The sequence below is a fragment of the Siphateles boraxobius genome, unplaced genomic scaffold (genome assembly GCF_051911475.1).
Source record: "Siphateles boraxobius isolate OS27281-9 unplaced genomic scaffold, OSU_SipBor_1 68, whole genome shotgun sequence".
NCBI lineage: Eukaryota > Metazoa > Chordata > Actinopteri > Cypriniformes > Leuciscidae > Siphateles > Siphateles boraxobius.
Window position 1 is genome coordinate 3,134,631 of NW_027509195.1, and position 25,583 is coordinate 3,160,213.

The window sequence follows — 25,583 nt, forward strand, 5'->3', positions numbered from 1 at the left end:
AAGACTTAATATTTTATGCTGTTTTTTTCATCTGAAATACATCATCTTTCAGGAACGTTTTGATATTTACATCAGACAGCAAGACAAAAATGCTAATTAAGAAATAATTCTAAAAGCTAGAAGAAAAAAATCTACTAGAAATATTATTTTTTAAGTCTCTTAAGCAAAGCTGTATTTGGTAAAAATGCAATAAAATGAGCAATATTGTAATAGTAATTACAAGTAGTACAATTTAAAATACTGTGGTTGTTTTCATGTGTAATATGCTATTTATGCCTGCGATAAAATTTCAGCATCATTTGGCCTACCCCAGTCTTCAGTGTCACATGATCATTCAGAAATCATTGTAATATGCTGATTTGATGCTCAAGAAATATTTCTGATTATTATCAAAGTATAAATGTTTTGTTGATGTTTTTGCTGCTTAACAGTTTTGTAATACCTGTGATACACTACCCACATTTTGAGGTATTTACACACACTTCGCAAAGACTCAATAAATTGATCAAACGTGAGTGTAAAGACATTTATAATGTCACAAAAATTCTTTTTTTTTTTTTTTGTGAAACAATGTTTTTCTTTTGAAATCTGAAATCCGAAAACTGCTTGGGGCATTCATTCATTTATTCATTCATTTATCAAAAGAAAAAGAAATCATTTATATGGAACCAATCGTGAAGGGGAATCTAAAACTGTAAAAAAAAAATCATAACGGCGAGTTGTGCGGTTCGGTCGGAAGGTAGCGCTGTTGTTCATAAAGTGCCTCAATCCAGTCTTTCGCTATCATTCTGCTGATTTGTTGGACCCAGCGCTGGCTGGACACGCTGAATGTAAATCTGGCCGCAAACAACGTCTCAGTCTTTCTCTGTGTGGCTGTGAACCCAGCGAGGTGAGCTTGGCACAGGCGCAGGACTGACTAGCTTTGAGCGCAGTTTGCAGACACACTGCGAGGGAGCCGTGCTGGAATATTATATTCAGGGGTGAAGTCAGAACCGAAGGAGAAAGGGCGAAACCTTCCTACATCCTGAGCTTTTCTTCTGTCCCTCTCTCTCTCTCTGGACGCAAAGACTTGGGCAAAATGGTTTTCCCGAAATCTCATTGACTGCGATGTCAGCATCTCTCATCTACCGCTTGTGGAACACAGACTGAAGAAATACACGTACTGCGAGGAGGGGAAAAACCCACGTTATTCGGGTAAAGTACAATTTTTCTAATCAGAATTTAGTTGTAATTATTCTGTCTGCTTATTGTTTCACCGTGCATCGGGTTTCAGGTGCAGCCGTGTGTTTTCATTTTATTTGTTGCTGCATTAAAATTCACATCGAATCAGTGCTGATTGAACCAGCAGATGCTTTAATCAGCAGGTCAAATATTGGTTCACACACCAGCTCGTGTTGGTTTATTGTTACAGTGTGTGTGTGTGTGTGTGTGTGTGTGTGTGCTGCATGATGCTGATTGACATGGTTTGATTTGACAGATAGGGATATAAGGAGCTCTGCAGCAGTGAAGTTCAGGCACAGCTTCAGCTGCAGAAATGCACAGGTGCTCTGCTGGTGTGTCAGGAAAACCCCTGGAGAGAGCCTGACATTCAGAACAAAAAGTGGCTAACGCTTTATATTACAATGTCCTTGTTACAACAAACTGCATGTAATAGGCTATAAACACCACAGAACTGCTTGTAAATAGTATAATTTACTGTATAAATTATTTATATATATATATATATATATATATATATATATATATATATGTGTGTGTGTGTGTGTGTGTGTGTGTGTGTGTGTGAAAGCTGTCTAAAATTCTTAAGTACAATCAACTTGTATGTCATTAAGTCATTTCAGCTTAAATTAAATTAAACTGACTTGAAAAGATTAGTTGAATCTTGTAGGCTGTAACTTACAAAATACAAAATATTTGAAAATGTATTTTGACGAGTTAAAGCAATGTAAAAACATGTGTTGCCATAACGAAAGTGTGTGTGTGTGTGTGTGTGTGTATATATATATATATATATATAATAGCAAAAAAAATGTTTCTAAACATGCATATTTCCCTGCTATGTAATATGCAAAATAGTACATTTTCGACGAAAGGTATTTTGTTTGTTAGTAAAACCACTAAAAGCCCATCTCATTTTCAGAAAGGAGGTTACATAGTTTTGTAAAGTTCTTGGAGAGAAGGCTAAATGAGTATGAAACAGAGGAAGAAATAAACAATACTTCTTTGAAAGAATCCCCCCCCCCCCCCATACATTTCTGAATCATGTACTCATTTGTCTGATGTGTTGTATTTACAAGTAGCTACAGTACAGTAATTCAAACTCTCATGTTGGTTACTTATTATAATCATGTAACATGAATACTGTAATGTAAAGAATGGGTTGAATGTGCCCAAAATGCCTGTTTGTGTTTCCTGAAAGTGTGGTGATACTGTATCAGCGAGGCATTTCATATTTTTTAGACTTCTCATGTGATGTAACACTTCCCATGCTCTGTGGTTGAACCGATATCAACCACTTCCTCCAGAAATGATCCTTGTAATATGGCTTTGCATTTTTAATGTGAACTTTTGGTTTTTAATTTCACTTGAATTATTCATCTGAAGTATGCATGCAATATGAGATGAACATTGAATCGCATGGAGTCAAGAGAAGTCAAGAAATGTCCCTACCCTTTTCACACAGCTTAGAAGTGCCAAGCGTCCTTTCATCTCACAGCCACAGATTTAATACGAATCCGCGCTAAAATTCAGCCAAGGACTCTTCCCCAATGCGTTCTGCATTGCGTGTGTGGAGAGGAGACTCTTGGATTTAATGCAGCATTCGATCATTTCATTCCACACGTGTGGTGTAAATATTCTGTGGACCTCTAATAATATTGAAGCTGTGAAATGAAGTCATTCATCGCCACAGTTACAGCCACAGACAACTTGCGTAAAATTCACACCATGTAGAATCTTCAAATGACCTGCTTTATATACGTGCGCTCCCCTCAATTTATTCACGCCAAGAACTAAATTGCATTTCTAAATAATCTCTAGCGGAGTCTATATGGCACAAAAACAAGCGATTCAAGGTATTTGTTAGCATAAGTGCCCTTGTGGGTTGACATTTTTAAAAACGGGGTTGTTCTCAAAAATCCTCATGCACAGGGAGCAGCCATGATGAGACTTATTAGTCGTCTAGTCATGTAGGAGTTGGAAGAATTCTGTGTCCTGAGACCTTCTTTCCAAAGCTGCCATTCATTATCCTAATGAGTGTCTCTGACTTTGGGCTTAAGGGAGCAAATAAATTAAGGACAAACGCATGCCTTCTCAAATTACAACAGATCAGCACTTAACAACACAATGTGACAGAAAAATCCTCAAAGACACATATAGACGAAACATGGGTGATTTATACAATTAAAAGTGTTTGGTTTGTTAGTAAAAAACACTTTTTTTATTTCCAGAAAGGAGGTCAAAATGGACATTATAAAATGGATAGTTCCGTTCCTTGTTTCTGATTGGTTGAGCCACGTTTGAAGCCATTGTAAATTACTCTACAATCATACACCTGTGTTAAATATTGAAATAAATATTTTTATGGACTAACCGTTTTATAAAAGCCCTGTGATGCCGTGGTTTACTATAAATTTAGAACAGCTGTTTTAAAATCACTGTAAACCGCGGCTTCGCAGGGCTTATTGCTTTATTGTAGCTTTGAAGTTCTTGTAATAAAAGCTAAATGAGGTCAGTACTTAAGAAAGAAGGGGAGGAAGAAAAAAACATAATAGTATCGAAAGAATGCCTTTTTTTTTTTACCATGTACGAATTTGTTGAATGTAGACTTACATTGATCAAAAGGAAGAAAACTTTAACACTGGTTAGGATTTACCCCTGTAAAGTCTTACATGAAATGATAGTCAGAAAAATATATATTTTTTAATGCAACACTTTATTAAAAAAAATATTAATAAGTGTGTTGTCATATTTGATACATCAGGCTTTTATGGCTCATTTATTATGATATAGGAGAATATGGAGCTCAAACTCAAAGAAGAAAAAACACCTTGATATTATTCAGAGGCTTAAACTGAGCAAAAAATATGCAATTTGGTGCAGTTGCTGATATTTATATGGCCAAAAAGAAAGATAAAATTCTGATATACTGAGATCTTTATAGCAGTATAGCAGACTGTGTACATAAAATGCATGTATACATCAGTGTTGACTGTATCTCTCAATAATATGTTTTATTATGATGATAAATAAATACTTAGTTTTATGATCAGATCCCTGTTGTTTATTCTGGGGGGCAAAACATATAATGCAATGCAACTGAGAAATGAACAAACAAACGTTCCTCAAAGCCTGTTGAATTATAGTTGCTTAAGTCCGGCCAATGTTCATTTTGAAATATAACTACACTGTAAAAAGAAAGTTGCTGCCTCTTTTATTTTTAAGTACAATCAAAAACTACAATCCACTTTGATGTTTAAGTCATTTAAACTTAAACTACATTGAACTGAGTTGATTCTTGTATAAAATAAAAAACGTTGCAATTATTTTGATGAGAATTTTGATGAGGTTTGTTTTGTCATAACTATTTTTTTTTACAGTGTAACAATATGAAAGTTATTCTTTCGTTTACTGTTTAAAAATCAGCTAAGATTTCATAGAAAAAAAGATAGGTGTACCACAACCTGAAGGGGGACGTTTTTATAATTATACTAAAAGGCCTTTTACTTGTTAAAAAAAATATATATATATAAACTATCAATCAGATGAGAGAAGGCATGTAGTAGATTGTGTACAACAGGATTTCCAGCCAAGTTTTGATCATGTTGGTAATTTACAGGTCTTTGAAATTCATGTATCAAATCAGGTTTTTTATTCTAAATCCATGAAAATAAAATCCATTGCATCTCTGTTCATTTGCAATTAGTATAGTTTTGTGTTTTCCCTGCCTTCTCTCAGTTGCTAGATTGGTCATCTCACTTGTTGCTACGTGCAATCCAGCTATTCATCAAACATTTATTCATCATTTAAATAGACATCACATAGAAAAACAGAGCCGTTACAGTAATGCAATAATGTGCTGCAGACTGCACATTTATCCCAAATCTCACTTGTATTGGCACACAGCAGTTTCACTGTCGGGAATGGTTTTGATAAGCTGTCTTCTATGCATTTGCTTAAACTAACATGTCACTATGAGATGCAGTTGTCATTTGTTTTGATGTAAAGTGCCTACAGGCAAAGGGACAGAGTGAATGATGATTATCACGAATCTCGCGTCCCTGTGTACCGGTTCCCTCGCCGCCAGTCTCATTTGCTATTTTGATGATGTGCTCCAGTACCCGTAGAGGCCACTCTTTGGTTCGAGAGAAAGAGAAAGCAATTGATAGGCCGTTATTAATGGCTTTGTGTTTCAGAGACAAAGCTTCACTCGTCACCAGCTGAGATTAATATTGTGAGGTCCACTACAACTGTGCCTCAAATCGGGCCTTGCTCATCGCTTTATCTCTGTATTTGTTGGTGACAGTGGGTGCTAGTCGGTCAGTAGGGCTGACAGATATGGATGGATGGATGGATGGATGGATGGATAATTGAAATGATCGTTTCAAACTGATTCACAGAAATGGATCAAACCATCTTTAAATGCGATTTTTGCTACTGATGGTTCAAGTTCCAAGACAGAGGAAGGTCTAGTCTTATGAGATAGGAAATGTAATTACGAAATAAGTTAATCTTTTTTATTATATCTTTAATGTTCAATCCATAACTTAGCCCTATATGTCATTTATTATACGTTGTATGTGTGTTTACATGCAGACACTGAAAACTATCAAAATCAGCTCAATCTCATCTCAACAATACACACACACAACACATTGGCATGATGAAATTCACAGCTACTCTACTATTTTTGGTTATGACATCAAAGCCATGAACAGAAATTAGTCATGCACACACTGAATTAAACACCAGAACATACGTGTTAACATGCAGAGTAAAATCAGAGCAAAAATCCATGCGTACCGAAACCGTATAATGAATAACAACAGTTTTACATGGTCTTACATGCTGTCGGGTTATTAAGCATAACATGTGTATGACTGTGCATTGTCAACACACTTAATATTAGACATTATAGATTGATTTATTATTTCATTGAGCTTCTATTATTAAAATTAATATCTAAAATAACGATGTATTGCAGTTTGATGTCAGCCTAACTAAACCAGTCAATCTCTCAGCATTACAGCTACATTCCCCCCCCCCCCCCCCCCCCCCCCCCCCATAAATCCTTGGATAAGTCACACCTGATGCCATTTATGTCCTTACGTAAGGGACGTAATAGATATTCGTCTCGTTTCAGCCTCGTTTCACGTGTCATCCACCCTGTAAAATAATGAAATAAATGAATACAAATATAACATCTGTCCCGCTAAACTGCGCTCAACAGCTTCGTAATTGAGAAAATCAGTCAGGCCGGCCAGCGACACAATAATCCCTCTTATACCCCGCAGAGGACCATCAAAACAAGATCTCACCCGCATATTATACAGAATAAAGTTATGAGCCACGAAGACGTCAGTTAACTAACCTATAAATGCAACGTTACGGGACTGTAACAGATTTATTTGTCATAAAAGGACTGTCTTTCTGAGTGTGTTGCTTATCAGAATGCTTCTTTTTGCCTTAATGTCTTTGATATTTCAGTTTTCTGAAGCACTTGAGGGCTTCATAAAACAGTTTGTTACAAAGCTATTGACAGAATATTGTCCTCAGGAGAGAAGAATACTTTAGCGTAGTCAATTTACGGCTACAAACGTTTTCCCATAACATTCGGCATCTCAGCAACATCCACTGCATAGGGTTGATGAAGATCTGGACGCATGCGTTTGTGTATTGACCTCTTATTATGTTGGTCGAGGAACAAAGCAACACAATCAAAGAATCCGTAATGGAGTGGAGATGGCGCTTTGAAACAGTCTTCGCCTCAGAGAGTTCGAACATTAAGCAACATTGATGCGGTTTTACATCTTCAGGGTGTTTTATTTGGAGGCATGTTGAATTGTTTGCATAAAAGGCATTAAATTAGGCTGCAAATAACAGAGCCCCTAATTATACAGCGCACACTTTCATTAATGGGAACGAACTAGACGGTTCACTGTGAAGAGAATGTCTCACAAGCTCACTTCAAGACTGCTTAGCAAGGCGGAACATGACATGCAGTGTTCTTCGCACAAAATCCCATTTTACACACTTACTCCTGCTAAAACCAGCCTAAAACTTGAAAGATGAGGGGAATCCTTCCTGAGGTCCCACGCTCTGACAACTACACAAGATGGCAATAATTATCATTCTTGGAGTGCCCTTATAAGTCTTCAGTGGCCTGGATATTACTCGGCTTTGTGCAAGTGTGTGTGTTTTGTGCGTCAGTGAATTGTGTGAACCGCTCCTCTGAAGTGTATTATGAGAAAATTGACGTTGAGCATCTTAATGCATTGGTTCTTAACTGGTGGCTCGCAACTCAAAAATGGGTCACAGGTCTGTTCTGATCAAACTCTGCAGTATGTGGGCGCAAATTAGTCTGCCATTTGGTAGAAAATAGTCAAATAAAGCAGATGCCAACATGGACAGATTGCGTGGCATGCTCTTATCCTTGAAAATCATGAACATAACTACACGGTTAAAAAAAATATGACCTGCGCAACATTAAATATGCATTGCAGCTAGGATAAACATGTCTTTGTGCCATCCAGAACATGTTCAGTGAATATTTGATTCTGAAACCATCAACATTGAGGAGATTATGTAACCAAAGAGTTTGCATCTCACAATTTTTACTTTTTTCTTACAATTACAAATTATAAAGTCTGAATTGGGAGATATAAACTCACAGTTCTGAGAAATAAAGTTTGAATTGGGAGATATAAAGTCTGAATTGCGAGATCTAAACTCACAGCTCTGAGATATAAACTTGCAACCCTGAGAAATAAAATTATACAGAGAATTCATGACTTTTCTCACAATATGCAAGTTTTGATCTCACTATTCTGACTTTTTCTCGTAATTCTGACTTTATTTCTCAGAATTCGTTTATATCTCACAATTCTGACTTATATCTCGCAAGCGCAACTTCATGTCTCACAATTCTGACAAAAGTCAGAATTGCAAGATGTAAACTCAGTGAGACAAAATGTCGCAATTATAATTTTTTATTCCGTGGTGGAAACAAGCTTCCCTAGAATTTTACTGTTCAATTTAAAAACGTAAATGATAAATTTAAATTGTATTATGTAGTAAATATAATTATTTTTTAAAAGGAAATGAATAGTTCTATTCAGCAAAGACACATTCAGTTGTTTAAAAAGGACAGAAAAGACTTTCACATTGTTAAAAACAAAAAAGTTATATAATCTGTTAAAGGTCCTCTGTCTTGCAGTCTCTCTGTTCTCGCATCAACAGTACTACATCCTTCCTTTTGTCTTGCTTTCTCTGTCTTTGGCTCAATAAATTGATTTAAAATGTTGCTTGGCAGATTGGCATTGTAGAAAATAAATGAATGAACATCATCCAAAACCCATAACTCACTGGCTGTTGTGAATATTGTGTCAAAACCAAAACCAGCACAATCTGCAGACCATCATACTTGTAAAGGGTACATCCTCTGACTGAACCAGTAGGTGATGGCCAACTGGCTTACGACATTACCATATAGCCGGACTGAATCTCCAGACTTTTTAATATTTTTGTAGTTGATTTTAGGGTAAATGGATTTAAACACTAAAATAGAGTTCAATAGAGTCGAAGGTATTTAACTTTTATTGATAACTGAAGCCATGAAGGGCCTGTTTCAAATAGAATAAAAACGTTTTTGTGCCTGTCACTGCATATTTAACTTCTTTAAGCTTTTCTTAACATCTTTTATTTAAGCAATGGATAAGTAGTTTCTTCATAAAAAAAGAAAAAAAAAGTAGTTGCTTTAAGTTGTTTTATAAAAGCCTATATTAGCAAAAGATTGTTTTGGTTTAAAAATAACAGTATGGGTCTTTGAATTTGACTGGCTCTTATTTATTATTACACGTGCAGTTGTCCTTTATAGGCTTCGTCAGTGTTTGGGACAACCATTTACTAGGTGTGAGTCTCGAAATGTCCTTTTCACACAGGAGCTTATAAAAGAAGCTTAAATGCTGTTTGTTTGAATGGGCAACCAAAGTCAAGTTCGTATTTGAGTATCGTAACCAAAGTAACAGTGACACAAGTAAATATTAATGAAGGTGACGTCTATAAAACATAAAAAATTCATATTAAAATTGGCATTGCGCAAGTTCATCCGTCAAGTCTTAAAGGGGTCGTGCATTTATGCATTTAAACATCTTTATATTGTGTTTCTAGAGGTTAGCTTGGGATGTTAGCAAAGTTTTTTGCAGCGAAAAGTTAAAAAATTATCCTAATTTACCCTCATTCACTATTCCCTACATTAGTCCATTAATATCGTTCATTTGAGGGAGTGAATGAAAACGAGTGAGTGAAATCGGACACTTGAGTGTGCCGGAAGGGCTGCTGGTTTTGCATGGTTTGTGCTTGCTGTTTAATAATCGTTTTAACTGGAAGCTCGAGTAGTTGGCTAATGGAAAGATTTATCTTTTAACTGTCATGGAAACTTTGTATAAACCTTAATTAAACAATTTAATAATCAATTGGCAAGGAATTTATACATTTATACATGTATGATATTACACTGTACCCACTGATAACCACGTATCTACGTACTGCATAAACCACACCTGCATATATTCAACTTGACTGTGCTTTCTTCACATAATCTATTAATAGATACAACCATTCAACTCTAGAAAACATTGTTAATCCATGTATGTACTGATCTGATTAGCAACACTCTAACAACAACACGCTTGGTCTCTTAATTGCATGAGAATAGACATGAGAAAAAAGTAGGCTATTTTCCACATGTCTACTTCAATGTTGAAAGTATTTGCAGCTAATTTGTTCTTGCACAGACCACAAAATTGATGGGAGAAAATACTTTTTTTTCACATAACTATGTTATTTTGAAAGGTGATTGAATATTCATGGCTTTAAAGTCTGCATAAAACATAAACTGCGATATTCTTTTTTTCCGTTGTGATGTATAGTTGAAATGGCTTCTCGAACAAGAAAAAATGTAGGGCGGGACTTGATTTTGTCTATGGAGAATTGTTTGGATGGTTGTGGTTTGCCATTGGTGGATCTCATGTGAGTGACATGTTGCCCCGCCCTCACGCCAGTAAACACGTCATCAGAGAGGAGAAGAGATGTCTCTGTAAGAGGAAGGGGAAGTTATTTTGATTAAAGATTGCGAGGGGCACATTAATAAAACATTTTTTTATAATAAATAAATACTGCAATATCCCCCCAAAAAAAATATTGTCAATTTTGCTTTCATGCTGACTTTAAAGGTGTCCTATTATGCCCCTTTTTACAAGATGTAATATAAGTCTCAGGTGTCCCCAGAATGTGTCTGTGAAGTTTCAGCTCAATTCCCTGTATGTCCATTTTTGAGTGGAATGCAAAACATGCTGTTGTCATGCATGTATCTTTAAATGCAAATGAGCTGCTGTTCCCAACCCCGTTTGCCAAAAGAGGGTGCAGCCTTTAAGACTCTTTTTGGTTTTGTTCATGCTTTCATGTTTTTTATTTTGAGATTTGTCTAGGTCTTGTTTCCTGGTTTGTCTTGTGACTCCCTTGCCCCTCATGTGATCTTTTCATGTGCTCCTTAGTACTTGCATCATGTCCTGATTGGTTCATTGTTTTATTGTTCACAGGTTTTCCTTGTTATGTGATTAGCCTAGTCCTTCAGTATTTAAGCTCTCATGTTTTCCCTGTTACTTTGTTGGGTACTGAAGTAAGTTGCTGCCTCATGTTTAAATGTGCTAGGTCTTTGTTTAATGGCAAGTTTAGTTTTTATGTTCTTGGATTTTGGGTATTCTGTAACATAGCTGATGTCGAGCAGGCGAAGACAATGACGTAGCGAACCAAAGTGCAGTCTCTTTACAGTGAAAATCCAATACATGAAACAAACCATTAACAGGAACAACACTTAACTTGGGGAGGAGCTAAGGGTAATGAGCTAAGCTAATAGGGCAGAATCTATCGCCAGTCGTCGGCGGGGTATAAGCATGTGACGTCACTTTGGATAGCAGTTTCCCGTACAAAGACATAACTTTCTGCTTAACTATCATAGTACGATGCATCGTTGAAGAAATCAACTGGCAAGTCTCAGGTCTCAGGTGCACGCCCCCCCTCCGCTGGGCTCTGCCCAATTTTCCAGCATTTTTCAATTACTGGCAGTGGGTGGAGTCAGGCTCTGACTAGGGGTTTAGTTACCCTTTAACTGCAATAGGGATAAAAGACCTTCAAAATCGCTCTGTAGAACACAGAGGCATTCCACTAAATTAGCTTTTAAAGGGTAAGTTCGGCGTTTTACAAGTAAAGCCCTGTTTTAAGATCGTTTCTGATGAAATCGAACGGTTAAGATAAAAATTCGGACACATGCTTCTGTCCCGAGAATTTTAGGTTTTTGTGTTAGAACCCCCCCATCCATGAAACAATGGTTTCATAGGTGCTTTGGAACAATCATTCATATTAACACATTAAACTTTAGTTTACAAAGACGTGAAACTCACTGAGTGGTCTGGGGTGTTCACTGATATGCTCACGCAAAGATCGCTGCAAAAGATGCTTTCCAACAGGTGTTTTACCATTCGTTGTAAAACTGTGGACCTATTTTTCCAAACGCCTCACAACCGGACATTCTTCCAAAAACTACGATAAAACCTGTCGGAAAGCATCTTTTGCAGCGATTTTTGCGTGAGCATATCACTGAACACCCCAGACCACTCAGTGAGTTTCACGTCTTTGTAAACTAAAGTTTAATGCGTTTATATGAATGATTGTTCCAGTGCACCTATGAAACCATTGTATAGGTGGTGGGGGCGTGCATACACAAAAACCTAAAATTCTCGGGACAGCAGCATGTGTCCAAATTTTAATCTTAGCCGTTAGATTTAATCACAAACGATCTTAAAACAGGGCTTTACTTGTAAAACGCCGAACTTACCCTTTAAGTCCACTAATAAAACAGTAATCTGTTTGAGATCAAATTAATGCTAGATGTTTTGCTATAAATTACGGACATGGCATCTGAGGACTATTTCTCATTTTTCTCAGTTATTTTGCTTTATATTCAGATTCAATAATAGGCTTGTTCTTACCTACTAGAGCACGTACGCACATGCGCACTCTTCAAAAATGAAAATCACTTGACAAACTATAAAATGAGAATGACATTTGTATGTATTAAGAAAAGATATAGATTTCAGCTGAATGTCAGCTTGCTTATTTGGCTCAGGATAAGGATTTATTGAGTCCACATGTCATGCAAACAAGAACTACTGTATGCTTCTAAACACAAGTCGAGAGCTGTCGTTCCAACCACACAACTTTGCAATGCTGTTTGCGAATGTTCGTTGGAACTATGTTTTCGTGAAACACGACAACGACAGAACTTGCGACCATAGTTGGCTAATGATGCTTTCGGGAAACGCACCCCTGAACTTCCATGCACAACTTTTGTTTCAATCGGACTGAATTCCTTCCGATTGATGATTACCGCAATGGATGGTTGTGGATGGTTGTGTACACACACTGCTGACACATAAATATGTTCAAAAACAAAGTGAATTTTGCATAATAAGTCCCCTTTAATATCACCGTCTTACTACATTAGGACTTACCTGATAACAATAACTATGGGACAATGGAGGAAAGTCTTGTTTTGCTCTCCAGGTGGACGTTTCTATAAGCATGTGACGTCAAGTTTTCACCAGAGCTACTTTATAGCTGAATGGAACTCATTTCATAATTGATGTACATTACGCAGTTATTGAACCACAATGAATTGACACTGATCTGAATTCAAATGAATAATGACTCTATATTATTGTCTTTTTACCACTGCTTCAGCAGAATTGAAGTCTGTTTCCATCATTGAATCATTATTTTCCTGTTTATCACGGTAACGCTACTTTGAAACAGTATTGTATAAAGCGCATTATAAATAAAGGTGACTTGACTTGAAACGTATGATTTGTAGTGTATTTTCAACATGTTGTTGTATACTTTTTGTATACTTAAAATGGATTTTGGATAGTTTAGAGATTCCTTAAAATAAATGTTGTTGTTGTCAAAATCTACTTTAGTTACTCCAATATATAATTTACATAAAATGTAATCTAGCCGATGAACATCTATTTGCATCATGGAGAGTGTTTGTTTTCTGGTTCTGAGTGCAAGAGGTCTTCTCACTTGTGATCTTTTAAGCCACATTAGCTGCATTAGTGCTGTCATTTTTGCCCCATAATGTGTATCATAAGCACACAGCAGCCACCGCTCATTACCTCATGGCTTTCTTTTGCATACATTTTTTCCAGTTAATTGAGAAAAATTGACTGTACTATAATAGATTATTTCTAATATCTCTCATAATCTGATCCTCAACAGGTCAGGTGTTTTTCTCATCGAGAGAGCAGCCGTTCATTCACGGCGCACTGGATTCAAGTAACACTCGCCCCTGGCAGCTGAAGATGACGTTACTATGGAAACAGTTTTTGCTGCTATCAATCATGGAGTATCTTGCAGGTAAAATGAATTGGTAATTCCTTCCCTGTGTGGCTCTTGTGGCGTATTCACAACTATGTCTCTATCAGCTTTAACTTAATCATTTTATAGGAAGACTATACTGATGTTTTGATGCTCAGAGTTAATATAAATGAGAAGTGCTCCTCAAAGACAGCTTGACGGTCACGGACCGTTGCATCCGATGTCTCCTCTAGTTCACTGAAGTATTATTGTGTGTGGTCAACTTGTCTGGTCATTTATTGTTTCGGTGTGAACTCACAGCAGAAAGGAACAAATGTGATGTTGCAGCATTTGTTGCTATCAGCCCATATCTTGATTATGAGCAGAAGACAGTAATAGACCCTGACGCAGAGAATCAGGCTTACAGGAGCAGGACGTGTTTTGGATGTGGTGGAAGAGCTTTCAATTAAGCTGTGCAGTCACTTCGAAAATGAATTGTGTTGCGCCATAGAAGGTTTTGGAGGCCTCAGTACAATGTGTCCTCCAAGGAAATTGAACTAGTATGTCACAGTTTATGGCTTCACTCCCTATAGATGTGGGAGGGGAAATAATTTCTCTGAATATGAATTCATTTGAAATTTACAGATTTATAAATACCAAATGGTCCTTGAAATTTGAATGAAGATATTGTGAATAATTGTACTGGTTGCTCTTTTCCCTTTCGAAGTCTTTTAAGCTTCGAACAGGAAGAAAAAGCACCATAAAAGTGGTCTGTACAACATGTGTGCTGAAAGTCTTCTGAAGCCATAGCTTTGCGTGAGGAAAAGATTGCAATTTGAGTCATTCTTCACCGCCTGTGAGCTGTTAATGGCTGTGACGGGATCATTGAGTATGTGAGTTGAACTCGAGAACCAATTCGATTTATGAATGAATCATTCAGGCTGGTTTTGCAAACTAAATCAACCGATTCGTTGAAAAGATCCAACTTAAATATACTTTGCTCATCGAAGTCATATTGAATCTGCAAGTTATTGTTTGTCAACTGTGGTAATTCCAAGTACTTACACTTTATGTTTGGTTGAATTTCACCGGTTGCCATTTTTCAACATTGGAAGTTCTCATAACAATTCCACACGTCTAATTGCGGAGACGTAGAAAATTACGTTAATACGCAAAACTGTTATCCAATCATAGCAGTGGGCTTTTACATCCAAACCATGAATGCAGCATGCCCATCATAGCGGAGCTGTAAAAAACCCCACAAAAACACAGGATAGAAAATAGCCTATTACTTCTAAATGATCAAGTTTTTTTAATGTAAAAATCATCATAAATGGACCTCAGAAACCATTATAAATTTATTTAAAATCCCCCTGTAGTCAATAAGTGTATCCCTTAAAACTCATCTTTGATCACCAAAATGACATATTTGTTATAAATAGTTTTGTTAAAGATAAAAGTTTTTCCTTGAAAAAAAAAAATTCTTCATGTCTTAAAATAGCTTGAGAATGTAACTCTACACCCTTGCTTCATTTAGTATTCGTGGCTCTATGAATATGTAAATTAGCCCCGCCTCCACTCACTCACACCAGCTCAGAGATCCAATTGTTGACGATCACACGTTGACCTGATTGGTTATACAAGGTAGCTTGTGACGTCAGAAACACCAGCGATTTCAAACCGTGTTTTTGTGACTGTCTTCGGTTCACTGCAGATTTAAGGAGAAAATACAATGGTGTTGACTGATGAATTTGCACATGGTTTGTCTTAAAGCACATTAAAAACACCACATAGACATAAACAACATTGAAAGCTTGATTTTCACCACAGTGGGACTTTAAAAAAATGCAGTTCATGATCCCTTTAAAATCCCAAATACTTCAAATGAATAAATCAGTGTGTAAAAATGTATTAAACACACATCACATTCAGTTGCCTTTTGCAACTGTAAAAAAAATTCTGCAGTATATAAATCTTAAACACTAAACATTATGCTCTATTCCATTGTATGTTCGTTTGCAAGAAAATATTGTTTATTTAATTTGTTTCACATTAATTTATGGTCGTATAAACATAGCTGTTTTGTTATAGATAATTGTTTATTTTCTTTATTTTATGTTTCAGAAAATAAAACAATGTTAATTCTGTTATTGATTTAACATTACATCCTTAATGATACCCATCCCTAATCGTACATCACATTATCATATTTGGCCTGTTCCACATGCCAAACTGTTGTATAATTCTAGTATAGTGCACAGGTTGGACTTGCTTTTGTGGTCCTTTTGTGTCCTTTTTGAAGCTTGAAAGCTCTAGTTGACGTGTATTGTGCATGAACCAGCAACCAACTCATTCTTCAAAATTTCTTCTTTTTTCTTCCATTGTCAAATGACAAAATCATTTTTTAAAAGCAATATAAAACTGAATGGAGACATTCAGTTTAGCTTACACAGTTTAGAAAGGGATAAGAAACAGTATTGTTAAGTAGAACTTCATTGTGCACAATATAAATGTCATATTAGAGCGCCTTAGTTCCCATTTTCTAAACAAATATCACACGTAAATGTGATTATTCCAGTGATTTTGCTGCTATGAAACCATCTTAAGTAGAAATTGAGTGATGAGAGCATAGCACTTGATTAGAACCCACACACCTGGTGTGATCTCTCCACATATGGTCTGTGTTTCTGCACTCTATGTATGTGTGTTGCGGTGCAATTCTGTCATTTGCAGAATATTTACCCTCAAACAAAAAAAGACTTGAAGTCACCATGAAATCAAAAATGACAATTCTTTTTCCTTTTTTTTACAGAATGTTGCCATGTTTTTTTTATAAACGATTTATCTGCAACCAATTTTTTTTTTTTAAGTAATACACCCTCTTTAATCAAAAACATTAACCTCCCCTCCGCTAAACAGCATCTGTTCTGTTCATGACTTATGTCTCGGTGGAGTGGGGACTGAATAAATCATCCACCCACCACACACCCGAACCTATGATTTTCTCTGATTTAGATATCCGTACCCGATCGTCACATTACAACTATTCTAAGTCTCAGTTTTCAGCGTTATGATATGGTAACATATTACACTGAAGTAGGCTGATCTTAAATGTAATTCTTCTTTGGCAAAATTACATATCCTTAATAGCCTAAACACAGGCTTTACTCCCTTCAAACTTAAATTGGAATGTCACTGTTTCCGTCACCGCAACTTCCTGAACACACACACAAGAAATTAAATGTGTTCAGCCCAAGCAAAGGCTTTTGCTTCACAGCAGTTTTACATCACACACCCAGCACTTGATTGGTCCTGGTTAACCACTTCAGTAAAACGCTCCCACACTGGACTTTCCTTTCCATCCGTTTGGTTTATTTTAATTCTCCCTTTTGAAATTTCTCTCAGATCTGTTGTGCCTCTAAATTGCTGCTTAAACAAGTGGACCCCAATTTGCAAAGTAGTGCCTGATGAAAAATTAAGCTTTGAACGTTACTATTTCCATCATTATGTTGGAAAACACAATTATCAGAATAATTTCTGTTACACCTTGTGGTGTTGATTACGAGGGCACATGAATAATAAATTTTAAAAAACAATAGGAATTTAAAGGAATTTTCAATTTAAGGAGACTTATTCTCCCCCATAAGTCATTGGTTTGACATGTTACATCCTGCCAACAAACTCACACCACTCATTGAGCCAGTGTCAATGTCTCTGGCTGCTTGATATACTCAAACAAACAGATCAATGTTTTGAGAGCATTACAGAGCCACAATTTGTACATCTTTTGAAGGAATAAACCTACAGTATGGCTTACATATAATTGTCTCTCCTTATTGAAGGAACCAGTATTGTGCTGTTTATTTTTGGGTGAACTATTCCATTAAGATGAGATAGGAAAAGGTATATTAACATGAAAAAACTGATACACTTCAGCCCAAACTGTGCATTAAGATAAAAACTGTATTCTGTTGTTTGCTCTCAGAGTGCCTGGATTATAAATCTTTTAATGGGCCAAAATGGCGAATGGAGCCCAGTGATCTGACAGTGGGTTCACTGGAGGAAGAGGCTACGCTGACCTGTGACGCAAAAGGCATTCCTACCCCTCACTACAGGTATGGACTTTGCATTTTCTACTTCTGTTTTTCGCACTCTTTAACTCTGTTCCTTTGCTTTCTAATGCCTTCATAAGGGCTTACAAATAGTGTTTGTTTGCTGGTACCAATGTTGCCAACGATTCCACACTCTAATAAACATAAAACCACATGTTCAAATATAGTGTGAATGTGAAAAATACAATTTTATTAGTTGGTTTATGGTTTGTTTAATGGATAATATTTTTGTAGTTGACTTCAATAATCTTTTATGATCTCCATGCCCGCCATCTTGGGTAGATTTTTTAAACTGCTCTCTCTCATCGCATTATTAGCTTTTCTGTGAAGAAATAACAAGGATGCTGCTTCAGAATTTGTCCAAATTAAAGTACCTGGAAGGGAAAAGAAATGATGCCTACCATTTGGATTGGTCTTTGCATCCACAGTGCATCATGCCTATAAATGATTCTGCAACACCAATCATGCATGATGTTATGTTTATTCATGCAGAACTGTATGATATTATTAGAATTTAATGACCAAGACGTACAGAATTCAAAACTTTCGCTCCCTCATAACGGTGAGAGTTGCCCGTGACAACAAAAGTATCTTTCATTTTGGTATGTCTCAACAGTCCATTAATTTTTGCTGTATGTTCAGATTAGATATATGCTGGGGAGCGCTGTGTCACTTTTTGACATCTGCATTATCTGATGGCAATGGTTAGTCAGGAGTGTTCCTGTAATTTAATGGATTATAGATTTCACATCTCGAGGCTGTACCTCATATTGTCATCCTGGGGCTCCATCTCAACAGAAGAGCCATAAAACTGCAATATTTACACCGGCTTCATGCTGGCAGGACTCGGGGAATGCATTGACACATGAACATCAATTAAACATGTGGCACATGTTGCGTGCCATGCATCATTCAATTTATACCAAGCTAGATCTCTTGAATGCAATGTGTACATCTTTTATTTAAAAGTGTATTTTGAATACTTGAATACATGCTTATTGTTTGCAATCTGTTTATGAAAATATGAAAATAGCTGATCCAAATTGTTTTTTCTCTAATTTATAATGCCCTGGCTGAGATTTTGAGGTTGACAGGTCGCTGTGCTGTTGGTCGCTTCTAGGCATTCCTGTCTCTTCCTAATCCTAACCAGACAAGATGGGATAAGATTCCAACAACAAGCAATTTTTTGCACTAAACAGAGGCAACTCGGCTACAAGATGCAGCAAAATCAATAACAAAATCACAGCCAATCAGAAGAGTGTGTGGGTGGAGCTCTCTCTGCAAGTGCATCCCTCAGGGATACGGGGGTAGTACTCTGGGCTCGGGCCAAATTCCACGCTCGTAGCCATCTCCTCGGACACCAACTCAAATATGTATACTCTTTACTCTATTTGTTAGTGTGAACTCGTGAAATATTATACAAATCGCAATCAGTACCTGAGCTGTCAACCACAAAGTCGCATAAATAGAAAGCATTTCAAAAATAGGCAAACTCGGCTGATTAGAATTGAAAACTCTGACATAATTATGAAGAAGTGCCTTTTATAATATTTTGCGGCATCACGTCCTGTCTAGTTAGGACATGGTGTTAATGTTGTTGGTTCTCTGCGTAACTTTTGAAAATCTCACAAATTAGATGTATTGTTGGTGCAAAAAGATGTAATTCTATTTTCTCCATGAATCAGTTTGCCCACTGCTAAAATACTTGCATTACAAGTGACTCAAATTAACAACTGTAGTGAGTCAAAAGCAAACAATGCTGCCTTTGTTGTCCGATTCTCATACCAATGAATATTTGAATCAGTTATTTTAAGGCCAGTTCATACTGAACCGACAGATGCCAACAGACGGTTACAGACACTTCGTCAAGTTTTGTCGGATTCTGTTGCCGTTTGTCGGCACTTGTTTTTGCCAATTGAACATGTTGAGTCTGTGTTTGTGGGGTCATTGATGCACTGTAATCTGATGATTGTCTGCATTGGTAGGCGTCTTTCGGTGCGGAATTGGCCTTGAGTGAATCAAATGCAGCTAGCGATTCCGATTCTAATGATTCTACGGATTCAGTTCATTTGAGTGAATCAAACACATGTTTACAACTAACAGTGAGACTTTATATAACTTTATATTAATTATTAATCAGTGTTACCACATTTTTTTTGTTTAGTATTGTGGTGGCCAATTATTGGATTGCACCTCTAAAAAAACTTTGAAGAGTCATTAAAGGTCTGTGTAAACACATTTTTGGAAGAATTTTTTTTAATGTTTAGTTTTTAATATATACATTATATTCAATTGTTTTACTTTTTAATAATTCAGTCACTCATGTCGCCGAAAGCAACAACATCAGGTCTTTTGTCACTGCAGAGTGCTTTATATGACATTCAGTGGCTGTATCCAATATCAACCGGAAAGATACCTTAAAGACACAAATCTTTGATCACCATCCAAATTGGCTGCTGTGCCCGCTGCTGTGCCCACCTCTGTTAAAGTGCTCTTTGTAGGCCTGTGCATTCCTCACTTTCTTCTAATCATCTTTTTGCTCTTTCTCTCACTGAGCCGAGTATCACGCAGAGCGGTGCCTTAACCTGCACACCTCTCTTGATGTGCAAATAGGGCTGTAGCGCTTCTGCTCTGGCTTCTTCCTGCTATTGAGCAGGGAAGCTGAGTTGTCAGCTCTCTAGAATAAATTGCCCTGCTACAACTGAGGTTCATAAAAACTGAAGGTAGATGCACTTTTAAATTACTCTTCCACTATCTCACCGGCCAGTGCTTGAACAGTGAAGCACTTGCTCCCTTAACTGTCAAAATATAATTTTTACCACCCAAGTTTCCTGACACCTTGGCAAAAAAATATTGACTAAGCAACTCCAAAGAATAAAGATTTGACAACCTTTATCAAATCCCAGTGCTTACTGGCAGCATGAGATATCAACAGCAAACGACTTGATTTAATCCGTGTAAATTCTTCAATGAACTGTGATTGAAGACAAAAAATATATTTTGAAGTGAGTCAGTCTGCGGAGTTTAAATGAAGCGGGTGCTAAAAAGATTTGTGCGAACGACAAGGTAATTGCTTGAAAGAATACATCAAACCCTGAGTTCAAAATATCCCATCTTTTAAATTTATATTAGAAATCTCAAACTCCTGTCCTGCTGAGGCTTGCATGAGAAATGAGTTTCTGTATGCATCCTTCCTCAGTGAAAAGAAAGACTGCTAAATGCCACAGTAAAGATCAAATAATTGATTCAGCTCCAAGCATTAAGAACAAAAATCTATTAGGTTTGGTGAATACTAGGTTTTGGTGATATAGCTTACTAAAATATATTTATGTGCTTGGAAAATATTCAGTAGGCTATATATTTGGATTAGAGGTGTCATTTACAGAGGGAACATTTTGCAATTTGTCCTTCCACTTATTGAAATAGCTTGCAGCAATAATGTTTCTAATAAAAAGGAAGCATTTTCAGTTGTTGAGCAGAATTTCTTATCAGTGCGTGTGATAATGATGGGCGATTGTTTGCTGGAATATTTTGCCTGGGTGCTCCTTGTGGTTCATTTATGGTGGAAAGTGTTTCTTTATATACATTTTTTTGGGCACAATATATTAAGTGAAGCCGGAAAACTAAACAAAAGTTCTTATTTATATTATGAAGAATGTCGGTAACCAAACAGTTGATGGACCCCATTGACTTCCATAGTATTTCTTTTTTCCTACGATGGAAGTCAATGGGGCTCATCAACTTGTTACAGACATTCTTCAAAATATCTTCTTTTGTGTTCAGCAGAAGACAGAAATTCATACAGGTTTGAAACAACTTGAGGGTGCATAAATGATGACAGAATTTTCATTTTTAAGTTAACTATTCCTTTAAGTATATCTCATTTCTGTCAGGACCATTATTGTCAAATACGATTGACCTTTGGATTGGCGGTATGGTTCTGTTCTGGGCAAGAACTCCCTGCAGCCTAGCATGGATAAGAGCAGGGAGAGCAGCAATCAGTGAGTGGCCTGCTAGTGTGTATGTGTGGTGTGTGTGTGTGGGCAGAGATTGCTCCCCTGTAACATACGTTGGCCGTCACAGCCAGAGATTGGTCTCCAGGGCGGTCCACAGGTGTTGAAGGTCTCAGCATCATGAGGAGAGCAGAGAGATGAGCAGATGAGCCTGGTGCTTTGGAGCCCATACCAGCAGTCATATCAATGATGCCACTCCCACCTCAAACAGAATTGATATGAACAGCAGGGTCGAGTCAAGTTCAACCTTAGCCACACCGGAGACACGGCACTTTCCAGAAAAGCCCTGAGGCAAACGTAACCCCACTTCACACCTCCCTTCACTTGATCTCCGTTTTCTTCTGCTATCATAGCCTGCGCGGATTTGTGTCACCTTTTTGCCACTGTGTGTGTCAAGTGCCCTTGATCGGGGCTCACTTTCCTCGCTACTATTTTTACCCAACTGAAAACCGCTTATTGACATTGAACGGCTCTTATTTGTATCTCTCGCGAAAGGTTTCGCATTAGAAGCCGCTGATTATTTGAAAAGAGCTGGAAAGCTATTTCATTCTGAGATGTCTAGAGCATTTTGTTCTTGGCCCTTACCCTGATCCTTGCTATGTTCCTGACATATACAGCTGCTTTTAGAGATAAACATGGTGAAAAGAAAAGATAATAAATATACATGATTGAAAACGTTAAGAAGCTGTGACTGGAACCAATGAATCAAGTCAAGTACTATTCCGTCATATATGCTCAGTTATGGATGTGTGGTTAACCTGTTGTGCCATGCTCTAAAGCCGTACTTGACAGCAAATGTGTATTCTTAAGAATAAATCTGTGAATTTCGCAGTGTGGGTGGTGGAAACCAGCTCATGTCCTTCCTTGTCTGTAATTTTTCCTCTAAATTGCACCTGTTTTTCCTGTTGCTCTCATGAAAAAAAAAAAATCTATGCGGAAGGCTCAAAAATGTTTCCATCTGAAATTTTAGGTGGTGTTGTTTTGCAGTATGGAACTGAATATACAGGTCCTTCTCAAAAAATTAGCATATTGTGATAAAGTTCATTATTTTTCATAACGTAAGGATAAAAATTAAACTTTCATATATTTTAGATTCATTGTACACCAACTGAAATATTTCAGGTCTTTTATTGTTTTAATACTGATGATTTTGGCATACAGCTCATGAAAACCCAAAATTCCTATCTCAAAAAATTAGCATATTTCATCCGACCAATAAAATAAATGTTTTTAATACAAAAAAAGTCAACCTTCAAATAATTATGTTCAGTTATGCACTCAATACTTGGTCGGGAATCCTTTTGCAGAAATGACTGCTTCAATGCGGCGTGGCATGGAGGCAATCAGCCTGTGGCACTGCTGAGGTGTTATGGAGGCCCAGGATGCTTCGATAGCGGCCTTAAGCTCATCCAGAGTGTTGGGTCTTGCGACTCTCAACTTTCTCTTCACAATATCCCACAGATTCTCTATGGGGTTCAGGTCAGGAGAGTTGGCAGGCCAATTGAGCACAGTAATACCATGGTCAGTAAACCATTTACCAGTGGTTTTGGCACTGTGAGCAGGTGCCAGGTCGTGCTGAAAATGAAATCTTCATCTCCATAAAGCTTTTCAGCAGATGGAAGCATGAAGTGCTCCAAAATCTCCTGATAGCTAGCTGCATTGACCCTGCCCTTGATAAAACACAGTGGACCAACACCAGCAGCTGACATGGCACCCCAGACCATCACTGACTGTGGGTACTTGACACTGGACTTCAGGCATTTTGGCATTTCCTTCTCCCCAGTCAGACTCTGGCACCTTGATTTCCGAATGACATGCAAAATTTGCTTTCATCCGAAAAAAGTACTTTGGACCACTGAGCAACAGTCCAGTGCTGCTTCTCTGTAGCCCAGGTCAGGCGCTTCTGCCGCTGTTTCTGGTTCAAAAGTGGCTTGACCTGGGGAATGCGGCACCTGTCGCCCATTTCCTGCACACGCCTGTGCACGGTGGCTCTGGATGTTTCTACTCCAGACTCAGTCCACTCCTTACGCAGGTCCCCCAAGGTCTGGAATCGGTCCGTCTCCACAATCTTCCTCAGGGTCCGGTCACCTCTTCTCGTTGTGCAGCGTTTTTTGCCACACTTTTTCTTTCCCACAGACTTCCCACTGAGGTGCCTTGATACAGCACTCTGGGAACAGCCTATTTGTTCAGAAATTTCTTTCTGTGTCTTCCCCTCTTGCTTGAGGGTGTCAATGATGGCCTTCTGGACAGCAGTCAGGTCAGCAGTCTTACCCATGATTGCGGTTTTGAGTAATGAAACAGGCTGGGAGTTTTTAAAAGCCTCAGGAATCTTTTGCAGGTGTTTAGAGTTAATTAGTTGATTCAGATGATTAGGTTAATAGCTCGTTTAGAGACCCTTTTCATGATATGCTAATTTTTTGAGATAGGAATTTGGGGTTCCCTTTCAGTCGATAACGTCAGACGTAGTCGACGGTCGACTGTATGGGGATCTCGCTAGAGAGCCTATCCTCTTCGAGTACTATTGAACGAGCCAATGTAATTGGCGTACGTGATTCGCATCACACACTCCGCCCCCGCGGCGCGGGTATAAATACGGAAGTGGATGCACGCATTAGTTGCCTTTTGCTTCGGAGCCGATCGTTTGATGTCTCTGAGAGTGCTGTTGTCTACAACGAGCGAGTGTGTCGGTGTTCTTCAGGAAGACTCTCCCAGTGCTGGTGTTCTACAGCGCGAGTGCAGTGGTGATCGCGAGCTTTGAGCTCTCAACTGCTGTTTTAACAGCAATTTCAAAATGTTTGTGTGTGTTGATGGATGGTTAGAGGGCGGAAAATTGAGTGCTTCACTGTTTCAGTTCTCTGTTCAGTGTTGCCGCGGTCATTCCCCTGTGTGCTCCGGCACTGGTGACGGTCCTATTTTCTGAAAGAGCAACACGGGTGCGTTTGCGTCTTTTTCAAGATGTCATTCCGCCCGTGCGTTTCTGGGTGCGGTCGTTCCCATTTCTTTCTCTGATGGTCACAACTGTTGTGACTGTTCTCTGCCGCTCAAGCGCAGACGGAGGTCATCTGGCACATCCTGCCCCGGTGGCCAGCTGCTGCCTCCACCCGCCGCCGGTGGCAGCTCCACCGCCTGCTCGTTGCCGTAGGCGTTCCCCGGCCGCCGCTCCTGCTGCGCCTCCGCAGCAGCCTCCACCCAGGCCTCAGCATGGAGCTGGCCGCAGTAGAGACGCCCAGCCCGCTCCAGTCGCTGCCAAGCCAGGTGGCAAGCAAAAGCGAAAGCTTTCCGGAGCGGGCCGCCCAGGAATGGATGAGATGCTCTTGGAGTGGCACGATAACTCCCTCCCCCCGGTTGAGGGCCGGGTGGAGCCTTTTGTTTGTGTGTGTGTCTGTTCCGCCGCTGGCTCCCTAAAAAAAAAAAAAAAAGGCGGAGCAAGCGGTACCCACACTTCAAAGAGAGAGCAATTTCATCTGTTCCTGGGTCTCAAGAGGGCCAGTCTGGCGGGTGTGACCCTGTATAGCCTTACACCCCTCAGCTCCCCCTTGGTCGCCAGCAGGCAGCTTGGTGCGTTCGAGGACCCGGTCATCCGCCTTCTCACGCACCCCCTGCCGCTGGTGGAGACAGGTAAGTGTTGCACAGCACACTAACACCACTCTCTCTACTTTGCTGCCCCACCTCAGGCTCGGTTACCCCGCTCAAGTCAGTGATAATCATCACATTAGGTGTTGAGCAGACGTAATCCTGAAAATTCAGTGATATTCATCACACCGAGTGTTGAGCAGTGCTCCTGACTTGTGCGCGCTTATCTTATCCTGCTGGCGAAGGATTTGAT

General features: G+C 38.4%; 1 protein-coding gene across 1 annotated transcript in view; it reads left to right on the plus strand.

Moving 5' to 3' along the window:
* Positions 1-785: 785 nt before the first annotated feature.
* Positions 786-25,583, plus strand: part of cntn3a.2 (contactin 3a, tandem duplicate 2) — a 100,318-nt gene continuing 75,520 nt past the window's right edge. Inside the window, exons 1-3 of the mRNA XM_077214098.1 lie at positions 786-1,194; positions 13,555-13,692; positions 17,618-17,747. Coding sequence (XP_077070213.1) covers positions 13,638-13,692; positions 17,618-17,747 — 185 coding nt within the window. The 5' untranslated portion in view covers positions 786-1,194; positions 13,555-13,637. The remainder of the gene's footprint in view (positions 1,195-13,554; positions 13,693-17,617; positions 17,748-25,583) is intronic.